The sequence below is a fragment of the Anguilla rostrata genome, chromosome 6 (genome assembly GCF_018555375.3).
Source record: "Anguilla rostrata isolate EN2019 chromosome 6, ASM1855537v3, whole genome shotgun sequence".
Taxonomy (NCBI): domain Eukaryota; kingdom Metazoa; phylum Chordata; class Actinopteri; order Anguilliformes; family Anguillidae; genus Anguilla; species Anguilla rostrata.
The window spans coordinates 18,354,229-18,381,160 of NC_057938.1; the positions used below are offsets into that span (position 1 = coordinate 18,354,229).

Below are 26,932 nucleotides of genomic sequence, written 5' to 3' on the forward strand. Positions count from 1 at the left end.
GCCATTGTGGATCCAATGTTTTTTGGTGCTTGCAGTTGTTTTAAAGTCCCAAATTTAAAGTCAGTCAGGAATCCCACCCTCTCATAAACTACTGTAATGCAAACAACGTCCAACTTCTACAGTGGTAACCCCAACTTTGTGCATTATAATGCGATAACTCTGTGATACAATGTAAATAATCCCCCTCTCGATTACAGTGTGAATAATCCCCATCTCTATTGCAGTGTGAACAATCCCCCTCTCGATTACAGTGTGAATAATCCCCATCTCTATTACAGTGTGCCAGTATGGGTGCAGTGAGGGGGTGGCAGAGACAGCGACCGGTTCCAACATCACGGTGAAAGTGGGGGAGAGCATCACGTTTCCTTTCTCAGCTGAGGGCAACCAAAGCTACAGCGTTGACCTACTTTTTAATACATTTACAATAGCTAAATGGCATTTTCCTGAAGTAGCCCTTTTTGTTCGAGAACAATATAAGGGAAGGGCCAGCATTGGCAATGACTCGTTATGGCTGAACAAATTAAGCCTATCAGATTCTGGCCTTTATCAAGTTAAAATTGAGTATACATCGGGAGGTTTTAAGCCACAGAAGTACACAGACTTTCATCTGCAGGTTTTTGGTAAGTTGGCAAAAAGCACATTTCTCATTATCTAAATTTTTTTTGCACCTGGAACACATCATAGTTTGTTATTCATTTTGTTCAGTGTTTTATTACATTATTATAGGGAATGCATAATTTTATCAGAATTGACAAGAATAGTTCAGAGACTGATTACAATGGCTGGCCGTACACTTGGAATAAGTCAACATAGAAAGTGAGGCCAAACTTTAAGCTAAACTACACTGCTAATACCATCAGGAAAATCTTTTCAAGCATTTGGGGTACACAATAATGCTTGACATTAACAAATAATAGAATTTACAATCACATGATAATGTCTAATGATCAGAGCCTATTATCGTATGTTTAAATGTTTGCTTTGTGACCAATATGAACACGTAGTTACAGTAAATTAAAATATTTGATTATTTCTGCTGTAGAGCCCGTCTCTAAACCGAACATCACAGCTGAGTGCCTGGGGAGTACTGTCAGTCTGAGCTGCTTCAGCAGTCAGGGAACTGCAGTGACTTATAGCTGGGAAACTCTGCCCCCTTGTGGTAATGACAGCTGTGTGCACCTGGACCAAGCGATAGACCTCCAGTTACACTCCCTCTCTCCATCCACAACATGCACGTGTACAGCCCATAACCCTGTCAGCAGAACCACCAGCGATTCTGTTGATCTGGAAATGTGCTTCCCGCAACGATCACAAGGTGAACCCATAATGCTGTATTAGAAAGAGACAGGAAATCTTACAAGTAATTAAATATATTAGTCACAAATTGTCAAGGAAATTATGGACTTGCTGTTTACAGTGGCAACTGTATCCTCATTTGCCAAATGGTGGAAGTGCTCCACCTTCTTCTGCATAGCATCACTATGGGGGTTTTGAAGCATGTTTTTCATTAATGAATGAGAAAGTGCAGGAATACCAGGTGATTGTAATCTACAGCAATGACCAGGTGAAATTTTAGCTAAATATCAATGGCATTTTCCAACAGGACAAAAAATGCCAAATACATTCAAAATGTAAAAAATGTAATCAGAAAATAATCTATAAGCTTCCTGAAAAGATGATGAATTAAACGATGTTTGTGTGGATATGTCACTTTGTTATATGTTTTTCAGTTATATGTGTTCCAGCCTTGTGTGCCACATCAGCATTCCTCGTCTTCGGAGCACTAATACTGCTGCTGTACAAGGGGAAACAGCACCAACAGTACCAAAGTGAAACAATTCAAGGTAATGATCCACACCCTCTGGAACGGCAAGACATACCATGTGGCATCTATTTTGTACTGTTATTTTAAATAATTCACATCTTTTGCTGCCCTAATTGATAAAAGTCTTATTTTTATAGTTGAAGTTGATAAGCCAGTCATGGAAGAGGAGCCACTGTCTGCAAGGCCTTCTATTGATCCAGTATGTGTATTATATGGACCTTGATTAAAGTTACGTATCTGGAAAACTTCAAACTAATAAAGGAATTGAAATCCTAACATTTCAGCAGGTTCTTACCAATGATACGTTAAAGAGGTGATTGGGCTCATTGGTGAGAAGCCAGGCATGAGCTTTCCATCTGTGGTGCATCTGATTGAATTGATGACTAAGATAAATCATTGCTGGCAACTGTAACAAAGGAAGCTAATGAATTTTATTCCCATTTTATTTTTAGTCCTGTGATCTATTTCATTCATCTTTGCTGTGCAACCATGTAAATCACACTGAATAAGAGATTCTGCCTAATGAATCAGCGATATTGTAACGTAAATCAGTGCTGTATTGGTATGGTGTAACTTGCCGTCCCATATGTGCCATCCCAATGTGTTAATATACTGTGGCAGTTTATTTATGAAAGAATTTACAATTTGAAGTACTGCTAAATTGACAGATGTGTAATTCAGCTTGAATCTATGCATATTTGTCCATTTAGTGATGTTCATTTGATCATTTTTATTTTTAATAAATATGAAGTGACTTGTTTTTTTACATTGTTTATGAAAGCATTTTCACTTTGAAGTACTATTAACAAATTGACAGATGTGCAATTTAGCTTGAAAATCTATGCATATTTTTTCCATTTTGTTACGTTCTTGTCAGGGTGCGTGGGGGGTTAGGACCCAAACGCAGAGTGAGGGGAAAAAAATTCCAAAATGGGATGAACAAAGACTTTACTAAACAACTCCAGGACAAGAGGGAACAAAAAGCCTTGCAGGGCAACTCTTCCAAAAAAAACACAAAGTAAATCTACAAAGCTCAGGAAACAAAGAAAATCCAAGAATGCATGGGAAAACAGAAACACACAGGGAGCAACTTAAACATGACCAGAAACATGACCAGAAGCACACACAAAAACACAACCAAGGATCCAGCACCTGAGCCAGGGGGAAGGGAACTTAAATAGACAAGACACTGATGAGACACAGCAGGGCACAATGCACAATCAGGCCACAGAGAGGGAAGGGAAAACGAAACAACCAAAAACCAATAATTGAACTATTGAAAACCATAATACAATTAAACAGGGGGAGCAGGACACAAAACAGAAGTGCTGCCATCTGGCGGCCCAACAAGGAAAGACAGAGACAGAAACACAGAACCATGGCAGTTCTATTTCTATTTAATGATATTGGTTGTGTTTTGTAGTCAATATAAAGGGACTTTTTTTAAAACATTGTTTGCGAAAATGCTTTCGTAAACAAAATGTGGCATTTTGTTTACGAAAGCATTTACACTTAAAAGTACTGTTGTAAGGCAAAATTTTGGCTGTCCTAGCCAAAAATCATGATTGGGGTCGTAAAGATCAGAAGGCTGGAAACGCTGCTGAAAAGACAATTGCCCCGCTATCTCGAGATTTCCCAGAGACAGTCTCGCGACCTTTTTCCTCACCAACCCTTGTGCCCAGCAGGAGCAAGGATTACCAGGATGCTGTCTGTTTTCACATTGTAAAAGCATGTACAGGCACCGCTGGGTCAGATCAGAGCCATAGAATGGTCTATGATCTATGGCTCTGGGTCAGATGGGAACCTGGTTGACTGTTTCCCACATTATGAACGGTTGAAAGCATTATACTGTATGTATGTGCATGTAAATAACTGAATGATGTGGTGGACTGTGAATAATATCATTTGTAATGCAGGGGATACTGTATGTGCAGACAGGCACACCAGAGATAGATTTAGAATGTAGGGTATTTGGTACACTTCAGTGACTCCTCTGGATGATTGGGTGCCTGTAGTCTAGCTGTGCCATCTACAAGAAGCAGACCCCTGGTACAAAATCTAATAGACCTTAATATTAAGAATAAAAAGAAGAAGCAGCTGGATGCCAGTGCTGTGAAGGATAAATCTGCCTACTTGCACTCTTCTGGGCTGAATCACAACACTGCAGTGATGGTACAGGCTGACTAGTATGATTGGGCATTTCAGATTTGGAGGAATAGAAATAGGGATGAAAATCTTTGAAATGATTCCTAGGAATCAGAGCTCTTCTGTGGATTCAACAAACTCTGTCATGGGCTACACTGCTTCTCTGTTTGAATAGTGGTTTATATAAAAGTCAACGTGTTTATATGATGATCTGTGTTTGTGTAAGTTTATTAATTAAAAAAAATTTGCACATGAATTGTATTCATTTGTGAATATGGAAATGTTTAGCAGCTCATACAGGCTGAGAACCAAGCTGCCTAAGACACTTTCATAAAATAAAATAATTAATGATTTCATTCATTCATTGGTGCTGCTATTGTTCCTAATCATTCCAGGTAAAAGCTAGCCTTGAGAACATGAAGGCCTCTTCTGCCCTTTTTCTCCCTCTACTCCTGTCCCTCAGCAATGCTCAGGTACACCACTGGGGTACCTGTCCAGAGCCCTCGCTCCAGCCAAACTTTGTCTTGAAAAAGGTAACACCCCTCTGCAGGCTCATCCAATAAAATGTTGAATTGGAGTCATGACCCATACAGAACACCAGCCACATGTAGCTTAGTGACATTAGAGCAGTGGTGTCAAACTCGTTGCCATGGAGGGCCGTGTGTATGCAGGTTTTCATTCCAACCAATTAATGCTGCCTTAATTGAGTCCAATTACTCATTCAGCCATATGCGTTTAACTGCATTGAAGCACAGAATATAAGAAAATTTTTATTTAGACAATGCGGGTCACCATAGACGTCGGGTCACCATTGTGCACAAACCTGCATCCCTAATTCAGCAAATAATTTAACTAATTATATAATCAAGATCTGAGTCTGGAATGAAAACCTGCATACACACGGCCCTCCATGGCAACGAGTTTGACACCACTGCATTAGAGCAATCGAATGAGGTACTTCTATGACCGTAGCTGTAAATAAAAAGGATTTTTAGACAAATGCACTTCCAAATGTAAAGTGTCAGTTTTGATGAACGATTTAAACAAAAAACCTGACCTGCAGTGTACTATAACATCTTCCACTTTTCCATGACTTGCACATTTATGTTTCCTTTTCTAGTTAAATTTCCCCCCCCTTTCCTGACCCCAGTTCCTTGGGACATGGTATGAAGTTGCAAAACTGCCAGCCCAGTTTGAAAAAGGGAGTTGCATTGAGACTAACTTGACCATGAATGCGGATGGGACTATTAAAGTATCCAGCTCAGAAATACGGTGAGTGTTCAAACTTCAGCTAAGCAGTGTTTTCCAAGTGATCCAGATTAGCTATCCTACCAGACACCATTTTCTATTGCAGGAAAGGACAATTGAAGACTCTGGAGGGGACTGGTATCGTCGAGTAAATTAATCAGCCAGCCAAACTGGGAATCAGCTTCTCTTTCCGTAAGTATGGAGAGAACCACAGTCACGTAATGGAAACGTCATAGATACTACCAAATCAGAGTGCCATTGTGTACCCACAACGCGCAACGACGTTTGTTTTGACTGTTAAGGGTTGATTTTATATTTGTTACCTTTCCACTTTGTCAGACCTACACGTGTTCAAATGCACCATTTAAGTACCACTTTTATTTTGGAAAATTTTATTGTTGAAATTCTATTCATATAGAACATTAGTGAAGTCACAAGCTACTGTGGAAACTATAATTGAGTTAAAGTTTGGATATAATGCACGTGACCTGTGTGTGTGTGTGTGTGTGTGTGTGTGCGTGTGTGTGTGTGTCTGTGCACGCGTGCATGTGTGCTTGTCTCTTGCACAGTCGCACCTTACTTCCTGTACTGGATTATATCGACCGACTATGACAAATCGGCACTGGTTTACTACTGCACTGACATCCTGAGGGTTTTTCACGTGGACTTTGCCTGGATCCTGGGCCGCACACGCACCCTTCCGGCAGACACCATCAACAAAGCGAAAGACATTTTTACCAAAAGCAACATTGATGTCACTAGGATGGTTGCATCTAAATAGCAGGGCTGTGACAAAGAGTTTTGAATGGCCAAAATGCAAAAATGTCTAATGGAGATTACAATGGTGGATAGGTTTTTTTAAGAAAAGTACAAAAACAAAAATTCTATTACCTATTTGAGGTCCATCTGACAGACAAACTTGTGACCCAGAAATGCGTAATTCAATCATCTATTTCAAAGCTTTTTTCAGGGAAAATATGTATTTTTAATCATTACTGAATATCTATAGGCCTGTATATTGATGTTTGAATTAGCTTGTGGCTTTTATATCTTTTCTAAATAAGTACATACCCAGTCTTATTAAACAAAGTATACAATACTAACATGCAAATCGATACCATGGTATTGTAAATTTGCTGTAAATGAACTTCAGTATCTAAAACAAGTAGGTCATAATGTGTTCTCAATTTGTGGTATCTCGCCCTTTTTTCAGTTAACAATATGGAATTCTGCTGCCACTGTGTGGTCTAGGTGAAAATAGCATTATATGCCTAATAAAAATTTCACTTGTCTAGCATACATACATATAGAATACTATAGAAAACATATTTGTGAACACAATTTTCGAAACTTAATAATAATAATAATAATAATAATAATAATAATAATAATTATACATTTTATTCATGCTGTGCTTTTCAACACCCAAAGCAATGGATGCACAGAATTGTTGGAACGGAGTGTACAGTGCAGTTAAAAGGTATTTGCCTTCAGCTCATACAGGGTACACAGGAACTGGGCAGAGTAGTAGAACCAGGGGGCCAGAGATTGTCATTCTACGTGAAGCTCATAAACTCCACTGGTTACTCGAGGTGTTGCAGTTTAGTAAGCTTCTGGTGCCAAAAAAGTAATTTTCCCTATTGAAGTCCATTCAAAATTATACATTTACCCTGCCCAAATGAAATTATTTTAAACTTAAAATTTCTTGACACTGAAATAATTACTCTCTAGGCACCAATTTTCTTCTTCTGAGTTCCACAGATATAAGGTTTATTTAATTCCAATTTGGTCCCCATGGCTTTATGACACAGTGCGCGTAACTGCTTACACAGGTACACCCGCACATGAACGAGTATGAGGCTGTTATTGACTCATCGATGTTAAGAAATTGAGAGAGCTGCCTGCACAGAATGGATGTGAATCAGATCAGAATCATAGACTGTAGAAAAATATGGACAAAGTCACTCAGTGGGTTTACATGATGTTTGAAAAAGTTGATTTATTGTATTAGTCCGGCTAAAACTGGACTAAACTTTTAAAAATCATGTAGACACTGTAGTCCGACTGAAATCGTACGAAGTCGAATTTTTCTAATTCGGACCAACATAACCAGATAATGCGGTTTGAAGTCGATTTACTACGGCATGTATACGCTTTAATCGGACAATTGACCTAGGCGTTCTGCGCATGTTCCGTAATTTACATAGCGACTATATGCTCACAGCGGCCAAGAGGAATCGATAACGTTTCAGAAAATATATAACTTTAAAAGATTTAATTCAGTCTTCTACCTGGACTTTTGGCGTTTATTGGGGGTGTAACAGAAAATTTCGGTGCCGCTGACTATAATTGAATGTTTTTTCAGATTTACCGTTCGATTGAGCAAGTAGGCTACCATTCAAAGTACACCAGCAGTGCACATCCTAACGGCCGCACAGCCGAACACAGGTAAATAGATTTGTAGTTGTATGGTGGTGGGCATCTCCTCAGGGACTTTGTTTGCCACATCAAGCCAGGGGAAGCTGTCACGGGAGATCCACAGAGTGGACAGTACATCTGTGAAAAAAAAGTTAAAAAGAGGAGAGTTTGCAAGGTCGGCGAGGTTGCGTCAGAGAGAGTGGATATTTTGTTTCCTAACTATTTAAATAAGATTTTAAAACAGTGTTCCACTTTTCAGTAACTTATATGGGTGTTTAACTAGTGTTGTATGTATTCTGCTCTCCTTTTCACATCTCTTCACTTCCAGTTGTCCTCTCTCCACCTTCCTCTTATGCAATGTCCCCTCCCTGATCAATTAAGTATCCTATCATATGTGGAGACGATGTAGAGGAGAGAGTTAGCTACCACTACGGATAACGTTAGCTACAGTTAAATGCAAGATCTGGCACACAATGTTGTCGCTAGCAAGCTCTTGTAGAAGTCAAAGTCTCTAGCACGTCAACGCTAGCTACGTAAATCTGTTGCTCTTTTATAATATTGTAAAAGACTAAGGCCAAATGTAAATATGAATACGTACCTTTTTATGTAGCCTCTTTAATTATTTTTTTTAAATCTCCTTTTTTCTCTTCTGGAGAACTTCCGTTGTGTTGACTGGATATGCAGCATTTTTCTGTTGCATTTGTTTTCGGAGTTTGTGTGTTTTCGATTTTGCATCGTTTCTGTATTTGCAGCGTGTTTGCTGTTAATGTAATTTCGTGTCTAGGAACCGACAGACTTCAACGCCAATCTGTAGAAAACAATTTCACGAGGGAAGAGACACAACAGCAGCAAGCTCTTCAGAAAGGTTAGACTTTATTTGCACAGGTGCATAAAGCCGGATCAATTCAGCCGAATTGAACCTCGATTGTCAGTTTCACATACATTTTATACACAAATGTACCCCATAACTCCCCTTAACACATTTTTAAAAATATCAACCATCTGGTCTTCGTGGCACCACAATAATTTTGATTTTCCTGCTCTTGGGTCGACCTGACCTTTTTGGCACCACAATGATTTTCTGTTCTTTTGATGATAACATTATTGTGAACTGTTGCCCCAACTTTCCTTTTTACAAATCTTAGTCTTCATTCCGTAATGTTTCTTTAAGCATACAAGTTTCAGGATTTATAGCCTCCTGTACTTTTCTATATATATTCAGTTTACATAAGGGTCACTGTAAAAATGTTGTCTTCTAGCACTTCAATAGCGTTGTGTTAGTTTTGGAAAAATATTTGCCCTCTAGCACTTTTCTATGTATATTCAGTTTACATAAGGGTCACTGTAAAAATGTTGTCTTCTAGCACTTCAATAGCGTCGTGTTAGTTTTGGAAAAATATTCACCTTCTAGCCTTTTTCCTTGGCAATAATATAATGTTAGTTTTCTGCTGAGTAAGTATGGTTTTTTTAAGCCTTCTGTGTTAGCTTTTTTCTACAGTGTACACTGTGGTTTCTTGCGTTTCCATAAGCTTAGCTGCAACTACTCATATAGGTTTATTGGATTACATATTGATTATATTAGTGTATAGTTATACATGTGATATATTTTTATCATGCAGCATCGAGAGTTTGGAGGAAACAGTTTGATCAACATTGATGGGAATACCCTTTAACTTTAACATGTGACGTCATCTCAATCATGGGGAGTCTCCTACAGTATTTGTTTTGGCTTTCTGCGGCACGTTTTTTCATTTGCAGCATGTTTCCGTTGTTGTATTTGTTTTGGATTTTCGTCAGAATATGGACATTTTTGGGCCGTTGTAGCGCGTTTGCCCTTGTCGAGCACCGTACTATCGACTGGGAAAAACGAAAGTGGTAGAACTGAATAGAGCTCAACCATAAATATTGTAGTGAACGTACATTTGGTGCGTCACTACGCTGCGTTGGGACATTGGACTGGTTAATTAGTTGATTGCCGGCACCTGTTTTTGGGGGTGAATGCACTTTGGACTCTAGAAGGGAGCCAAAGGAGAGGTGCGGAGAGGAGAGAGACAAATGGGCTTGTGAACGAGACTGGTTTCTGAATGGTATAACAGCAAATGAAGCGATTAATCCTGCAGGTTACATGAACTTTGCAAATCAAGCGAGGGTATTTAAAATATAGTTCACCGGTTAGATTCACTGAAGTGTCGGGAAGCGGCAGTGCAGCGGAGGCAGCGAGGGACGCCGACGGCGTGGGACGCGTGCTCTTTTTCTCGGACGCTATTTTTTTTCAGTCGGCACCACCGGGACGCCGGTGGGCCTGGAGAGACGTGTGGCTCACAGCGGAACGACACCCCTACAAACACACTACGTAATGACAACGTTACACTTTGGTCGTAGTTTGGTAAATCGCAACATTACCAACAGGTGACGTTGTGACCACATTGCTCTATGGTCGCAAAATAACCAGTCCTCATAGATACTGTTCTGCAACGTTCCAGTAACGTTATAGAATTACGTAAATACCATGTAATTTAATAACGTAACAATTACGTTATATCACAGTCCGGAGCAGAAGGTGGCGGTAATTCACCAATAAACTGTACACCACCCGCTGTAAAACAAGAAGACGGTATATCCAATCACATGCGCATATTGCTGTGACGTGCTCTTGGAGGATGTTCGCTGCGATGTCAAATTCTCCGTGGGAAAATCTGGGTTTGACGGCATTCAAGAGCAGGTAAGCGTTTCATTCTGCCTTTATATTTTTAACTGAATGTATTAATGCAACAATACTGGATGCCAAACGCCGTAAAAGCTAACAAGAAGAACTGAATGCATTGGAGACCTTTTCAGTTAGTAGTATTTGCAATGTAATGTTGGAGTCCTACTTTCAACATGCATGTTTGCAGTTCTAGCTGAATGTTGCTAATGCTTTAAGTTAGCCGGTGAAATGGCGTCTGTTCAGACCTGGCGTCTGTTTGGGACTAATTTAAGTTAGTGTTCTGTTAGATAACATATTTGCTACTTTGAGTATTTGACGCTAATAGCCCAGTGCAAACGTACCATGTAGAGCAGGTCATATACAGCCAGGGTAGATTAGCGGGTCTATCAGCGCCAGCATGAAAGATATCGTTTATAAGTTTTGGTTAGCTAACGTTAAAGGAGTAGCATGGTGGTTGAACGTGACACTTCCCAGTTGTCTTTAGGCAACAACAAAACTAATGTGCATAATTTTTTTTTATTATTCAGTCATTTCAATGTACTTTAAAACGTATTTTTCTAAGCCTAAATTTCCCACTGTAAAAGTTCACCCGAACCGCCTGGGCGTGGTAGTGAGAACTGTCAGTTAGCTATGGCTATGATTGACAGACCGTGCCCCGTTACCATAGCTACCCCCATGATACGCGCTCTTTTTGGGAGACTTTTCACAAGCTAGCTAGCTTAGTAGTATATCAAGTATCGATAGATAGCTAAGGTAAGGACGTTGACTTGTATCCAATTATAATTTTTGCAATCTAGCTAGCCAAGTTAAAATAAAAGCACAACTATAACGTCCTCATAAAAGCAAACTAGCTAGCTAACGTTATCGATAACATTGCCTTATGAAAGCAAACTACCTAGCTAGCTAGCTAAATGAATATAACCAGAAATAAATTAGAGTGCATTTTAAGGACTATTAGATTAAGTGAACCTAACGTTAGTCAAATATTTGCATTGTCTTGCCTGTAAGCCAGCGGCGCAAACTATGGGTCTCGAGTTACCCATGGGTTCACGGGGCGTGGAAAGGGGAGTGGTTACTGTGTTCGTGACGCGCAAGTTGACAACTTTCTCAACCGGTTGAAAATAGGACGATACATTTAAAACGCATATTTCTCCAAAAATACAGAACGGACATATTTAATACTTTACTCATTGTGTTTCTTCAATGCCTCTTGTGCAAATAGCACAAAGCCGAGTGCGTGAAAATCACCATGGTACTCCTGACTATGACAAAAGAGGATTAACGTACAGTTTATTGCTAATTGTTACTACCTTGCCTTATGTTTCTACAGTTAAAAAGAATGACCACTCAACGTCAAGCTGTCAACGTCAAGAAGGATCTATGCTGAAGCTATGATTCTTTATATAATAGGTAATCTGGATTTTATTCCTATGTTTTGAATACAATTCAGTGTATAATAAATTATAGACTTGTAAGAATAAATGTTTGTGTGACTCAAGTTCAGTCTGAACTGAGGCTTGAGACCGAATTCAATTAAATAACTCACTCGGAGGAAGAGTGATTATGGCAGATTAAAAAAAAAAAAAATTTTTTTTAGAAATTCCTTGAAAGATAAACAAATGTTTCGCATGGAGGACTGGTTGTTTTCTAGCAAGCACTTCTCCAGGAATTACAGAATCATAACACAAGTAATTATAATTTATAAATCCAGTAATTCTGATTGACACATGATTAAATATATTGCAGAATCACTCTCAGTTGCTTAGACTGAACTTTTCCGTCTTTCATTGTTACTTTAGCAACTGTAAGTTTCCCTGAACCTTGCATGAAATGCCCCACATGAAATGAACATGGGGCCACCTTATTAACAGCATTAGCGTGAAGTTAATTATTTTCAAAAGCAAATGAAATGCCATTGTGAATCCAATGTTTGTTGGTGCTTGCAGGTGTTTTAAGATCACAAAGGAATTTTAAGTCAGTTAGGAATCCCTATCTCATAAACTACTGTAATGCAAACAATGTCCACCTTCTACAGTGGTAACCCCCTCTTTGTGCATTATAATGCGATAACTCTCTGTGATACAATGTAAATAATCCCCCTCTCGATTACAGTGTGAACAATCCCCTTCTCTATTACAGTGTGCCAGTATGGGTGCAGTGAGGGGGTGGCTGGTTCCAACATCACAGTGAAAGTGGGGGACAGCATCAAGTTTCCTTTCTCTGCTGAGGGCAACCAAAGCTACAGCGTTGGCCTACTTTTTAATACATTTACAATAGCTAAATGGCATTTTCCTGAAATAATTTTTGTTCGAGAACAATATAAGGGAAGGGTCAGCATTGGCAATGACTCGATATGGCTGAACAAATTAAGCCTATCAGATTCTGGCCTTTATCAAGTTAAAATTGAGTATACATCGGGAGGTTTTAAGCCACAGAAGTGTACAGACTTTCACCTGCAGGTTTTTGGTAAGTTGGCAGAAGGCACATTTCACATTATCTAAATTATTTTGCACCTGGAACACACCTTATTAGTTTGTTATTCATTTTGTTCAGTGTTTTATTACATTATAGGGAATGCATAATTTTATCAGAATTGACAAGAATAGTTCAGGGACTGATTACACTGGCTGGCCGTTCACTTGGAATAAGTCAACACAAAGTGAGGCCAAACTTTAAGCTAAACTACACTGCTAATACCGTCAGGAAAATCTTTTCATGCATTTGGGGTACACAATAATGCTTGACATTAACAAATAATAGAATTTACAATCACATGATAATGTCTAATGATCAGAGCCTATTATCGTATGTTTAAATGTTTGCTTTGTGACCAATATGAACACGTAGTTACAGTAAGTTGAAATTTTTGATTATTTCTCCTGTAGAGCCTGTCTCTGAACCCAGCATCACAGCTGAGTGCCTGGAGAGTAATGTCAGTCTAAGCTGCTTCTGCAGTCAGGGGACTGCAGTGACTTACAGTTGTGAAACTCTGCCCCCTTGTGGTAATGACAGCTGTGTGCACCTGGACCAAGCGATAGACCTCCAGTTACACTCCTTCTCTCCATCCACAACATACACGTGTACAGCCCATAACCCGGTCAGCAGAGCCACCAGCGATTCTGTTGATCTGGAAATGTGCTTCCCGCAACGATCACAAGGTGAACCCATAATGCTGTATTAGAAAGAGACAGGAAATCTTACAAGTAATTAAATATATTAGTCAAGGAAATTATGTACTTGCTGTGGCAGTGGGAACTGTGTGCTCATTTGCCAAATGGTGGAAGTGCTCCACCTTCTGCATAGCATCACTACGGGGGTTTTGTAGCATGTTTTTCATCGATGAATGAGAAATTGCTTAAGTGCAGGAATTTCAGGTGATTGTAATCTACAGCAATGACCAGGTGAAATTTTAGCTAAATATCAATGGCATTTTCCAACAGAACGATTAATGATGTTCATTTGGTAATTTCTTATTTTATTAAAGTATTTTTAAAACTAATTTTTTATACAGTATGAAACATAGTTGTGGACAAAATTATATTGGTTAAAGCGGCTGAATACTGGCTGAGCACTGAGTTTTGTAATAGTGACTTTTTAAATACATTGTTTATGAAAGCATTTACACTTTGAAGTACTGTTTAAGAACTGACAACAACTGAAAGATGTGTAATTTAGCTTGAAAATCTATGCATATTTTTTTTAATTTAGTGATGTTCATTTGGTAATTTTTTATTTCATTAAAGTATTTTTAAAACTTTTTTTATACGGCATGAAACATAATTGTGGAGTTTTGTAATACATATAAAATAACCTTTTTTTTAAAAAAGCATTTTTACCAATATGGTTTTTGTTTTGTTCTTAAACTGTCAATTCCCATACATATTTTTCTTGTCTCGGTTCACGTGCAAATAAAGAGTCTGGGTGTGGGTGACCTTTCATGTCAGATGGAACATTCTGTGGTCACTCGTGTATAACTGAAGAACTTTGTGGGTTCAGAAGTGATTGAAAGCCTGTGCAACAGAATTGAAGGCCTGTGGAGACTAACACCCACACAAACCCATTTCGTTGTATGATCAGATGATCAGTGGTGTTGTCTGTGCATGTGTTTGTGTGTGTGTGTGTGGAGGGGGGAAGGGAGCTGTTTTCTCCTTTTCCTCATTACAATTCTGTTTTTCTCGGTCATAATTTATTTAACAATTTCACTGAATTCCTTTAGTGTATGAAAATAACTTACCTTATGGGCAGAATGTTAATTGCTCTACTTACAATTAAATAAAAAACATTCACAGCCGGGTCCAGCCTTACTTTCACATGATGTGAAACAACATTAATAGAAGCCAACAGTGCAGTTGTTACCTACAAGCAAAGTATTACAAGAACAGTAATGCATATTATGATTCAACTTGGCCACTACTTGGCAAAAGACATCTAACGGAGTTACATATGAAGCTTAAGCACAGGAAATGTATATATAGTTATTTAAGGTAAAGTTAAATAACATTTAAATTTAAATATAACATCATAGCACATGTTATTGGATTACTTATGGTAATCTAATGGTACAAATGGGTATAAGAATGTAATGGTGCAGAATTCACAGGAGTGACTTTACATTGAACAGTTAAAGCAGAAAATGTCATGGGTATAAGAACACTGATCAGTTTAGGGTTGTTGGTCGGTAACTGGCTGTTGCTATACCTGCTAGACTCAGCCAGGAAATTAGCAGATTACTCATGCGCAGGTTAATTTTAGAAACCTGTGGGTTTGAGGGAGAGGCAAGCATATCATACTGATGATATGATAGCTGGTATGCACAGGTGCAGCATGTATACATGGAACCAAAACAAGACCGCAAATTGCACCATGTAATGTAGATGTAACCTTTACCTTGAGAGAGGTCTGAAAGATGGTCAGATCTTTGTTAGATTAGTGGGTATAAGTGCTCTTTGTTTTAAATTAGTGGGTATACTTGTTCTTTGTTTTTTACTCACCGAGAGTAAGGCCAATGAAATCTTCAATATAACAGCATATGGAAATATTATTCATACTCAATTTTTATGGTTTAAAAACACACCCTACCACTATAAATTTATTCATACTTCTGGTGGAGGCATGCTAAAATGCCATCTCTGATAACTTAAGCTCTCTTCCTGCCTCAGGTCTGTAGAATTGATCTGCAGGTATTCGTTTTTAATTATTGCATTGACCTTCCTTCTAACTACCACTAGCAAAACTGCAAGCCAATCTTTCTTTGCAGCATTGCAATCTAAGAAAATAGATCATTTAATTTGGGGAGAAATGTGACATGTGGTTTATTGAAAATAAATTTTACAATCCACACAATGATTCCAAAAGGGTATAGTTTCAATATCCTGACCGTTTTTGTCAAAATGTTGACGTTCAGAAGAGTGTGCACCTTTCTTTGTTTTCCTTTACAAAGTATTGAATATGTTTACTTCTTAAGACAGATTTAGAAATTTTACAGAACATACAATGTTCAAAGTGTCGTGTTGATCTTTTATGATACCTGCATAAAAGTCTTTGTAAGTAGCCAATTCTCAAACACCATTTAAAAATAATACCTATTGTACCTCAAGAGACTAGTTTTAAACAAGAAGAAATGAAATGGGTTGTTTAATTTCAACAAAAAAAAACGTGCAACATTGCATTGTGGATCTCAGACAAAAGCAGAAACGGGCACAGCGCACCCCCGCATACCACACAGCACTGCTCCACCTACACTGTTTATCCGTATACATGTTCTGGTTAGTTCAACTGAAGCCACGAAGCAGTCATGAGGTTAGTACCAAGATTATTTTCTGAAACAACAGCATTAACATTAAATGTTCTACACTGTAAAAACGTGTAAAGTAATACAATGTTTGAATACTGTAGTACTGTAGAATCTACAGTACTTCAGTATTCAAACATTGTATTACTTTCCATTGTTTTAATATTTGAAGGAAGGAAACAAAACGGTTTCTCTATTAAATCTTAACATTCATATTTCTATGTGTTTATAGGTCAAAGGGTACAAATGTTAATAAGGACTGTGTGTCTGAATTAAATGCAGGTATTTCTGTGTGAAACCCAGAAGTGTACATGCTGTGTTGTATAGGGATGTAGTATGCCCAGCTAACCTGTAACATGGCACATCTCCCATCCAATGTGTGACGGAGTGGGGAATTAGGAAGACCAGACGCGATAGGACAGGTTTCAAAAAGCTATTCCCCAAGAAGAGAATAACCACCAAGTCTCTAAGAGACACAGGGATATAGGAGGATAAAAATAGAAAAGAAAAGGGCTTCACTCCACGGGAGACTATCCCAAATAAAATAAGGCAATCCGCTAAGCCGGAAAATGCCGAACTGAGGAGAAGGAGTAAACGAAAGCCTATAGAAAACAGTTTGAAAGCAAAATGCACCCGAAGGTGAACTAAGCGACAGTTCCACTCACAAGAACTAAAACTAAGAGGCCTTGAGACAGCTAACATAAGCTAGGGTGAAACTACGCCCGCAATTCTCTCGCTCTCTCAAAATAATACCTCCTGAGACCAACCGAAATACGGAGTTTGTTCAGTACCAGTACCGGCTCTCGTGTATAGGTGACACTAAAGCGTTGTTTCTCTGTGAACACAGACCTTATGTAAGGTTCGACAGGTACAACTGCGAACGCACTAAATACGCCTGTTGACCTCTAACCAAAGAGCGCGGGAGGACTTGCAAGCAGAGCGAAATCTGCACGCATAGGCCTACGACCCATTCAGCTCAATTGATGTGGCACACTCAAATTAGTGAAGCAGGAGGGGAAAGGAATTGAGCTGGGTGATACATCCACCCAAAACCATGACACAATGTTCATTACCTATTTTCTGAGGCTCATTAAAATGCAAAGTGTGTGTTTCGTAACCTTTTGTTAATTTCTTTATAATAATGTTTAATTCTTTTGGACTTCATAGTAAACATTGCAAAATAAAAAAGGAATATTATTTTGCTATTAACTAATTTAACAGAGATAGGACCATGGCCCAATATTGGCATTGAATTGCTATTCAGTTTTCCAGGATGATTGCTTTTACAAAGCAATCAAAATGAACATTAACCAAATACCCAAATGTGTCTTTTGTGTCTTCACGCTCCTTCATTTAATGGGTCATTTTGTATTTTGCAAGAAAAGAAAGAAAAAAAAAACGAATGTAAATCTCCCACATATCCTTAGTGATACTTAGGAAAATAGTATTTCCTTCTCTTAATAAACTGTATTTTTTATTTTTAGTATTCCCCACTCTGATGACATAAACATGCAGTACAGTTATTAATTCAGTGCAGGGGCTATGCCATATAAATATGTTGACCTATTAGAGTACCAGAAATGTTACTGGCAGAGTTTACACATTTGGATATATCTGGTCTTCACCAGCATTTATCATCATCCATTCCACAAACACTTGATGAAGTGGCTTACTGTTTTCACTGACCCACCAAACAGACACTGTGTACACATGCAGTAAACTTTAATTATTAGACAAATGCTGTGTGTATAAAGTTATATAGACTGAAAATGAAATAAAGTGCACTCATTTGTGCAGTGGACAAGATGCATATAAAAGCATACATGTGCAACTGAAATTACTGAATCCCCTAATGCAATGCAAATTGCCATGGCTAATACAATACCTGTGCTAACACAACAAACTAGTCAGCTGCCCTAAATAGCCATATTCGCATTTAAACTAAATTATTCCCCAATGCTGCTAACAAATTAATTAAATTAATACTCCATATTATGAATGAAGCAAAGATCATGCAGTTTGCATAGCTAACAGTGCCTAAAAAGCTAGGAAGTTGTTGGGTACAATTCTTATTTTTTAGAAACTCAGCACCTTGTGATATCTATGGATCGCACACTTCAATTAGTCATTGCATGCAGAGGATATGTGACAAAATACCAAACATGACTACTTTCATTTACAGAGCATGATGAAGTGTCAAATCAATCATTTGTCTAGGCTCCACTTATTATGGATGCCACTGTATAAGAATCAATGAAAACCCAGTTTCCTTCAGGCATCATACCAGCTTGCGGATACTTTATGCATTGTCTAGCTCATCACTCATACTGCAACAGTATAATGTGTTTTTGTTATTAGCGGTTCAACCTAACCCCAGTGTGGTTTGTCCTTAACTTTGAATAACATGCTAGTTTTTTTTTTTTTTAAAGTTTTAACACTTTTGATATGTAAGAAAACTTTTGTTAATTAATTTTTTAAAAAACTTTTGTTAAAGTCATGGACAAACCACTTAAAGTAAAGCTCATGTTAAATGTTTTGCATACAGAAAGCATGGACCCTGACTTGGTAAACAAGAAATGATCAGAAAGGAAACTCTCCAAAATAACCACATACAGCGTTCACTCGCTTCTTAAGCCTAATGTATACTTTGTTGCGTAGTACTTCCAAGAAGCGTCGTGCAATGAAGTATAAATCAGGCTTTACACACACCGCCACAAGAGGCTGAGCATGAAAATGTGAGTAAAGCATTCTTTCTAAAGGCAGGAATAAAATACATGATAATCATTCACTGTTGTTCTATAGTAAATACATATTAAACAATGACATCACAAAAAGTATTTTTTTGTTGCACACTAAATGATTTTAAATGAAGCATCCGTGATTTTTTACATTTGACCATAAAAGACAGGTAATGTACAAACAATGCTCTCCAAACTATGTCAAAGGTAGAGCAAAATCTATTACTTCTGCGATATACTTAAGGCATTTGGATTTGAGATCAGAAGAATATGAGACAAAAGTACAGATAATCAGCTTTTCATGGTATTTACATGCGTAAGGCTATGTTTTACCAATTTTTGGTATGTTTTACCAAAGAGATACTTCAGGATCTGCTGCTCTATAGCTCGGAGCGGGATTATTTCAAAACGGTATTAATCATTTCAAAGCTACATCAGTGCCTGGATTACCCGGATATAACGTGACAGAATCCGGAGAAGTTTTTGAAAAGGAAAAAATCGTGTGACGCTTGGGTAGCATGGGTACCTGATCTTTCCATATTACAGCCTTGAAAATACACGTGTAGTGAACGCGTAAAAAAAAGACAAAATAACTGTACTTCGTCACATTCCCACCACCATTGTTCAGTTTATTATTTGAGCCGTCGCTCAGTTTTGAAAAATGTAGCTAAAGCGCGAAGAAGACCGCGAAAGCACACAATCGGATTACCCAGTGGATTTATGGTGGACCGGGAATTTCTCATCGAAAGCCAATTTCCGCGTCGTCATATGTGAGCTAAACACACAGTGATTTATACGGTCCGAGCAATACAAAGAATACACCAGATAGACGTGAAACTACCACAAAAGTTGGTTTAAAAAAACCTGACGCATACCAGTCCAAGCAGGTCGAAGTCGGAAACTAGTGCCTATTGGCTGGGAAAAAATAAAATGGGAAAATGGAATATGAGCGGGACATGAAAGATATCTGCTTGACACTACGAGTAAGTATATTTTAATTCGTCTCAAATGTAATAAGATTTAATCTATATTTCACAACCTTTTTTGTAGATACGACACAATGCGTGTCCAACCAGTCTAGGCTAATATTCCTGGAAATATGTGTAGCTAACGATTTGAAATGCTTGTAAGCTATAGGCTATATAGGCTACAGTAGGTGTGACATGGACTGACCATGACAAAAGAGGTTTAACGTGTTACTACCTTACCTTATGTTTTTACAGTTACAATGACCACTCAATGTCAAGCTTTCAAAACGTCAAGGAGGATTCATGCTGAAGCTATGCTTCTTTATATAATAGGTAATCAGCATTTTAAGCCTATGCTTTGAATACAATTCATTGTATAATAAATTATAAACTTGTAAGAATTAATGTTTATGTGTGACTCAAGTTCAGTCTCAATTGAGGCTTGAGACCGAATTCATTTAAATGACTCACTCGGGGGAAGATTCTGACGATTAAAAAAAAAATCTTATTTTTTTTTAGAAATGCCTTGAAAAATAAAAACAAAAGTTTGGCATGGAGGACTGGTTTCTATCAAGCACTTATCCATGAATTACAGAATCATAAAAAAACAAGTGATTATAATTTATAAATTCAGTAATTCTGATTGACCGATGATTACATTGCAAAATCACTCTCAGTTTCATAGACTGAAAACTTTTCCTTATTTCATTGTTAGTTTAACAACTGTAAGTTTCCCTGAACCTTGCATGAAATGTCCCACATGAAATGAACATGGGGCTACCTTATTAACAGCATTAGCGTTAAGTTAATTATTTTCAAAAGCCAATGAAATGGCATTGTGAATCCAATGTTTTTTGGTGCTTGCAGGTGTTTTAAGGTCCCAAAGGAATTTCAAGTCAGTTAGGAATCCATATCTCATAAACTACTCTAATGCAAACAACGTCCACCTTCTACAGTGGTAACCCCAACTTTGTGCATTATAATGCGATAACTCTTTGTGATACAATGTAAATAATCCCCCTCTCGATTACAGTGTGAATATTCATAATCTCTATTACACTATGAATAATCCCCATCTCTATTGCAGTGTAACTAATCCTCTTCTCTATTACAGTGTGCCAGTATGGGTGCAGTGAGGGGGTGGCAGAAACTGCAACTGGTTCCACCATCGCAGTGAAAGTGGGGGAGAGCATCAAGTTTCCTTTCTCAGCTGAGGGCAACCAAAGATACAGCGTTTATCTTCTTTTTAAAACATTTACAATAGCTGAAGAGCATTTTCCTGACATGACCACTTTTGTTCGAGAACAATATAAGGGAAGGGTCAGCATTGGCAATGACTCGATATGGCTGAACAAATTAAGCCTATCAGATTCTGGCCTTTATCAAGTTAAAATAGACTATACATCGGGAGGTTTTAAGCCACAGAAGTATACAGACTTTCACCTGCAGGTTTTTGGTAAGTTGGCAGAAAGCACATTTCACATTATCTAAATTATTTTTCACTTGGAAAACACCATAGTTTGTTATTCATTTTGTTCAGTGTTTTATTACATTATTATAGGGAATGCATAATTTTATCAGAATTGACAAGAATAATTCAGGGACTGATTACACTGGCTGGCTGTACACTTGGAGTAAATCAACATAGAAAATGAGGCCAAATTTAAGCTAAACAACACTGCTAATACCATCAGGAAAATTACAATAATTCTTGACATTAACAAATAATAGAATTTACAATCACATGATAATATCAAATGATCAGAGCCTATTATCGTATGTTTAAACATTTGCTTTGTGACCAATATGAACACGTAGTTACAGTAAGTTAAAATTTTTGATTATTTCTCCTGTAGAGCCCATCTCTAAACCCAGCATCACAGCTGAGTGCCTGGGGAGTAATGTCAGTCTGAGCTGCTTCAGCAGTCAGGGGACTGCAGTGACTTACAGCTGGGAAACTCTGCCCCCTTGTGGTAATGACAGCTGTGTGCACCTGGACCAAGCGATAGACCTCCAGTTACACTCCTTCTCTCCATCCACAACATACACGTGTACAGCCCATAACCCGGTCAGCAGAGCCACCAGCGATTCTGTTGATCTGGAAATGTGCTTCCCGCAACGATCACAAGGTGAACCCACAATGCTGTATTACAAAGAGACAGGAAATCTTATAAGTAATTAAATATATTAGTCACAAATTGTCATACAGCAGGGAAATTATGAACTTGCTGTTTACAGTGGCAGCTGTGTGCTCATTTGGTGGAAGTGCTCCACCTTCTTCTGCATAGCATCACTTTTGTAGCATATTTTTCATTTATGAATGAGAATTTGCTTAAGAAGTGCAGGAATATCAGGTGATTGTAATCTACAGCAATGACCAGGTGACATTTTAGCTAAATATCAATGGCATTTTCCAACAGTTTACTGCCAGAACAGTGTTCTGGCAGTAAACAATGAGTAGCAATTCTGAAGAATCTGGAACTGAATATGCATTCTCTCTAAGTTCTTAAACAGGTATAAGCCAAATATGTTCAAAATGTAAAAAATGTAATGAAAAAATAACCCATAAGCTTCCTGAAAAGATGATAAATGAAACAATGTTTATGTGAATGTCACTTTGTAATATGTTTTTCAGTTACATGGGTTCCAGCCTTGTGTGCTACATCAGCATTCCTTGCCTTCGGAGTACTAATACTGCTGTACAAGAGGAAAAAGCAGAAACAGTACAAAAGTGAAACAATTCAAGGTAATGATCCACACCCTCTGGAACAGCAAGACATGCCATGTGGAATCAGTTTTATACTGTTATCTCAAATAACTAGGGCAGGGAATGACACAAATTTATTAAATGCTTATTTTTTGTAGTGGAAGTTGATGAGCCGGTCATGGAAGAGGAGCCACCATCCGCAGTGCCTTCCATTGATCCAGTATATGTCAGCACGCTTTGTTCAAGTTATCTCAGGGGCAACTGAGAGGACCTCTGCATAGACTAAATATTCAAGCATTATATAGACAGGAAGAAGGAAAGCCAATGGGGAATGTGAAGCCCTGTTGAAATTAAACTATAACAACACACTTTAAATCAAGGAATAGAAATCTAACATTCTAGCAGGTCCTTGCCAGTGATACATTAAAGAGGTAATCCGGCTCATTGGTGAGAAGCCGGGCTAGAGCTTTCCATCTGTGGTGCATCTTTTATTGAAATGACTCCAAGATAAATCATTGCTGGCAACTGAAACAAAGGAAGCTAATGAATTCTATTTTCATTTTATTTTACCTCCTGCGATTGTTTCATTCATCTTTGCATTTCAGCCATGTAAATCACTCTGGATAAGAATTTCAGCTTAATGAAAGAGCGATATTATATTGTATATTGGTGCTGCATAGGTATGGGGCATGGTGCCCCACCAAGGTATAACTTGCCATCTAATATGTGCCATCCAAATCTGTAAATATACTGTGCCATTTTGTTTACGAAAGCATTTACGCATAAAAATAATTAAATGTTAAATTACTGACAACTGAAATATGTGTAATTTAGCTTGAAAAAATTTTAAAATATTTGTCAATTTAGTGATGTTCATTTGGTAATTTCTTATTTTATTAAAGTATTTTTAAAACAAATTTTTTATACAGTATGAAACACAGTTGTGGACAAAATGATATTGGTTAAAGCTGCCTCTGTATCAGCACTGAATACTGGCTGAGCACTGAGTTTTGTAATAAAGTGACTTTTTTAATACATTGTTTACGAAAGCATTTACACTTTGAAGTACTATTTAAGAACTGACAACAACAGAAAGATGTGTAATTTAGCTTGAAAATCTATGCATATTTTTTAATTTAGTGATGTTCATTTGATAATTTTTTATTTTATTAAAGAACAATTTTTTTATGCGGCATGAAACATAATTGTGGACAGATTGATATTGGTTAAATCTGCCGTCAGTTTTGTAATAAAGTAACCTTTTTTTTTTCAACATTTTTACCAATATGGTTTTTGTTTTGTTCTTAAAAACTGTCAATTCCCATGCATATTTTTCTTGTCTTGGTTCACGTGCAAATAAAAAGAGTCTGGGTGTGGGCAACCTTTCATGTCAGATGGAACATTATGTGGTCACTCGTGTATAACTGAAGAACTTTTGTGGGTTCAGTAGTGATTGAAAGCCTGTGCAACAGAATTGAAGGCCTGTGGAGACAAACACCCACACAAACCCATTTCATTGTATGATCACATGATCAGTGGTGTTGTCTGTGCATGTGTTTGTGTGCGTAGGTGTGTGTGTGTGGAGGGGGGGAGGGAGCTGTTTTCTCCTCTTTTCCTCATTACAATTCTGTTTTTCTCAGTCATAATCCATTTAACCATTTCATTGAATTCCTTTAGTGTATGAAAAGGACTTACCTTATGGGCAGAATGTTAATTGCTCTACTTACAATTAAATTAAAAACATTCACAGCCGGGTCCAGCCTTACTTTCACATGATTTGAAACATTAATAGAAGCCAACACTGCAGTTGTTACCTACAAGCAAACTATTGCAAGAACAGTAATGCATATTATGATTCAACTTAGCCACTGCCTGGCAAAAGACATCTAACGGAGTTACATATGAAGCTTAAGCACAGGAAATGTATATATAGTTATTTAAGGTAAAGTTAAATAACATTTAAATTTAAATATAACATCATAGCACATGTTATTGGATTACTTATGGTAATCTAATGGTACAAATGGGTATAAGAATGTAATGGTGCAGAATTCACAGGAGTGACTTTATACTGAGCAGTTAAAGCAGAAAATGTCATGGGTATAAGAACACAGTGATCAGTTTAGGGTTGTTGGTCGGTAACTGGCTGTTGCTATACCTGCTAGACTCAGGCGGAAAATTAGCAGACCACTCATGCACAGATTAATTTTAGAAACCTGTGGGTTTGAGGGAGAGGCAAGCATATCATACTGATGATATGATAGCTGGTATGCACAGGTGCAGCATGTATACATGGAACCAAAACAAGACCGCAAATTGCACCATATACTGTATATGTAACCTTTACCTTGAGAGAGGTCTGAAAGATGGTCCGATCTTTGTTAGATTAGTGGGTATAAGTGCTGACTGTTTTAAATTAGTGGGTATACTTGTTCTTTGTTTTTTACTCACCAAGAGTAAGGCCAATTAAATCTTAAATATAGCAGCATATGGAAATATTATTCATACTCAATTTTTATGGTTTAAAAACACACCCTACCACTATAAATGTATTCTTACCTCTGGTGGAGGCATGCTAAAATGCCATCTCTGATAACTTAAGCTCTCTTCCTGCCTCAGGTCTGTAGAATTGATCTGCAGGTATTGGTTTTTAATTATTGCATTGACCTTCCTTCTAACTACCACTAGCAAAAATGCAAGCCAGTCTTTCTTTGCAGCATTGCAATCTAAGAAAATAGGTAATTTAATTTGCAGAGAAATGTGACATGTGCAAATGTGGTTTATTGAAAATAGCTATATTTCAATCCACACAATGATTCCAAAAGAGTATAGTTTCAATATTCCTGACCGTTTTTGTCAAAATGTTGATGTTCAGAAGAGTGTGCAGCTTTCTTTGTTTTCCTTTACAAAGTATTGAATGTGTTTACTTCTTAGGACAGATTTAGAAATTTTACAGAACATACAATGTTCAAAGTGTCCTGTTGATCTTTTATGATGCATACAAGTCTTTGTAAGTAGCCAATTCTCAAACACCATTTAAAAAAAAAAATGAAATGGGTTGTTTAATTTCAACAAAAAAACGTGCAACATTGCATTGTGGATCTCAGACAAAAGCAGAAACGGGCACAGCACACCCCCGCATACCACACAGCACTGCTCCACCTACACTGTTTATCCGTAAACATGTTCTGGTTAGTTCAACTGAAGCCACGAAGCAGTCATGAGGTTAGTACCAAGATTATTTTCTGAAACAACAGCATTAACATTAAATGTTCTACACTAAAAACGTTTAAAGTAATACAATGTTTGAATACTGTAGTACTGTATTACTTTCCATTGTTTTAATAATTTGAAGGAAGGAAACAAAACGGTTTCTCTATGAAATCTTAACATTCATGTTTCTATGTGTTTATAGGTCAAAGGGTACAAATGTTAATAAGGACTGTGTCGAAATTAATTGCAGGTATTTCTGTGTGAAACCCAGAAGTGTAAATGCTGTGTTGTATAGGGATGTAGTATGCCCAGCTAACCTGTAACATGGCACATCTCCCATCCAATGTGTGACGGAGTGGGGAATTAGGAAGACCAGACGTGACAGGACAGGTTTCAAAAAGCTATTCCCCACTAAGAGAATAACCACCAAGTCTCTAAGAGACACAGGGATATAGGAGGAAAAAAATAGAAAAGAAAAGGGCTTCACTCCACGGGAGACTATCCCAAATAAAATAAGGCAATCCGCTAAGCCGGAAAATGCCGAACTGAGGAGAAGGAGTAAACGAAAGCCTATAGAAAACAGTTCGAAAGCAAAATGCACCCGAAGGTGAACTAAGCGACAGTTCCACTCACAAGAACGGAAACTAAGAGGCCTCGAGACAGCTAACATAAGCTAGGGTGAAACTACGCCCGCAATTCTCTCGCTCTCTCAAAATAATACCTCCTGAGACCAACCGAAATACGGAGTTTGTTCAGTACCAGTACCGGCTCTCGTGTATAGGCGACACTAAAGCGTTGTTTCTCTGTGAACACAGACCTTATGTAAGGTTCGACAGGTGCAACTGCGAACGCACTAAATACGCCTGCTGACCTCTAACCAATGAGCGCAGGAGGACTTGCAAGCAGAGCGAAATCTGCACGCATAGGCCTACGACCCATTCAGCTCAATTGATGTGGCACACTCGAATTAGTGAAGCAGGAGGGGAAAGGAATTGAGCTGGGTGATACATCCACCCAAAACCATGACACAATGTTCATTACCTATTTTCTGAGGCTCATTAAAATGCAAAGTGTATGTTTCGTAACCTTTTGTTAATTTCCGACTTTATAATAATGTTTAATTCTTTTGGACTTCATAGTAAACACTGCAAAATATAAAAGGAATATTATTT

General features: G+C 37.9%; 1 protein-coding gene across 5 annotated transcripts in view; it reads left to right on the forward strand.

Annotated features, from left to right (window-relative positions):
- LOC135256726 (T-lymphocyte surface antigen Ly-9-like) overlaps positions 1–23,582 on the forward strand; it is a 40,551-nt gene extending 16,969 nt beyond the window's left edge. For 2 of the 5 annotated variants that reach the window (XM_064338816.1, XM_064338813.1), the window contains 4 exons: positions 279–620; positions 1,043–1,315; positions 1,731–1,844; positions 22,706–23,582. In XM_064338816.1, the coding sequence (XP_064194886.1) occupies positions 279–620; positions 1,043–1,315; positions 1,731–1,844; positions 22,706–22,812 (836 nt within the window). In that variant the 3' untranslated portion in view covers positions 22,813–23,582. Of the gene's footprint in view, positions 1–278; positions 621–1,042; positions 1,316–1,730; positions 1,845–1,962; positions 2,592–21,696; positions 21,970–22,475; positions 22,587–22,705 lie in introns of those variants that run through there. The other 3 variants (XM_064338814.1, XM_064338815.1, XR_010330503.1) reach the window with 3 other exon arrangements.
- The last annotated feature ends 3,350 nt before the right edge of the window (positions 23,583–26,932 follow it).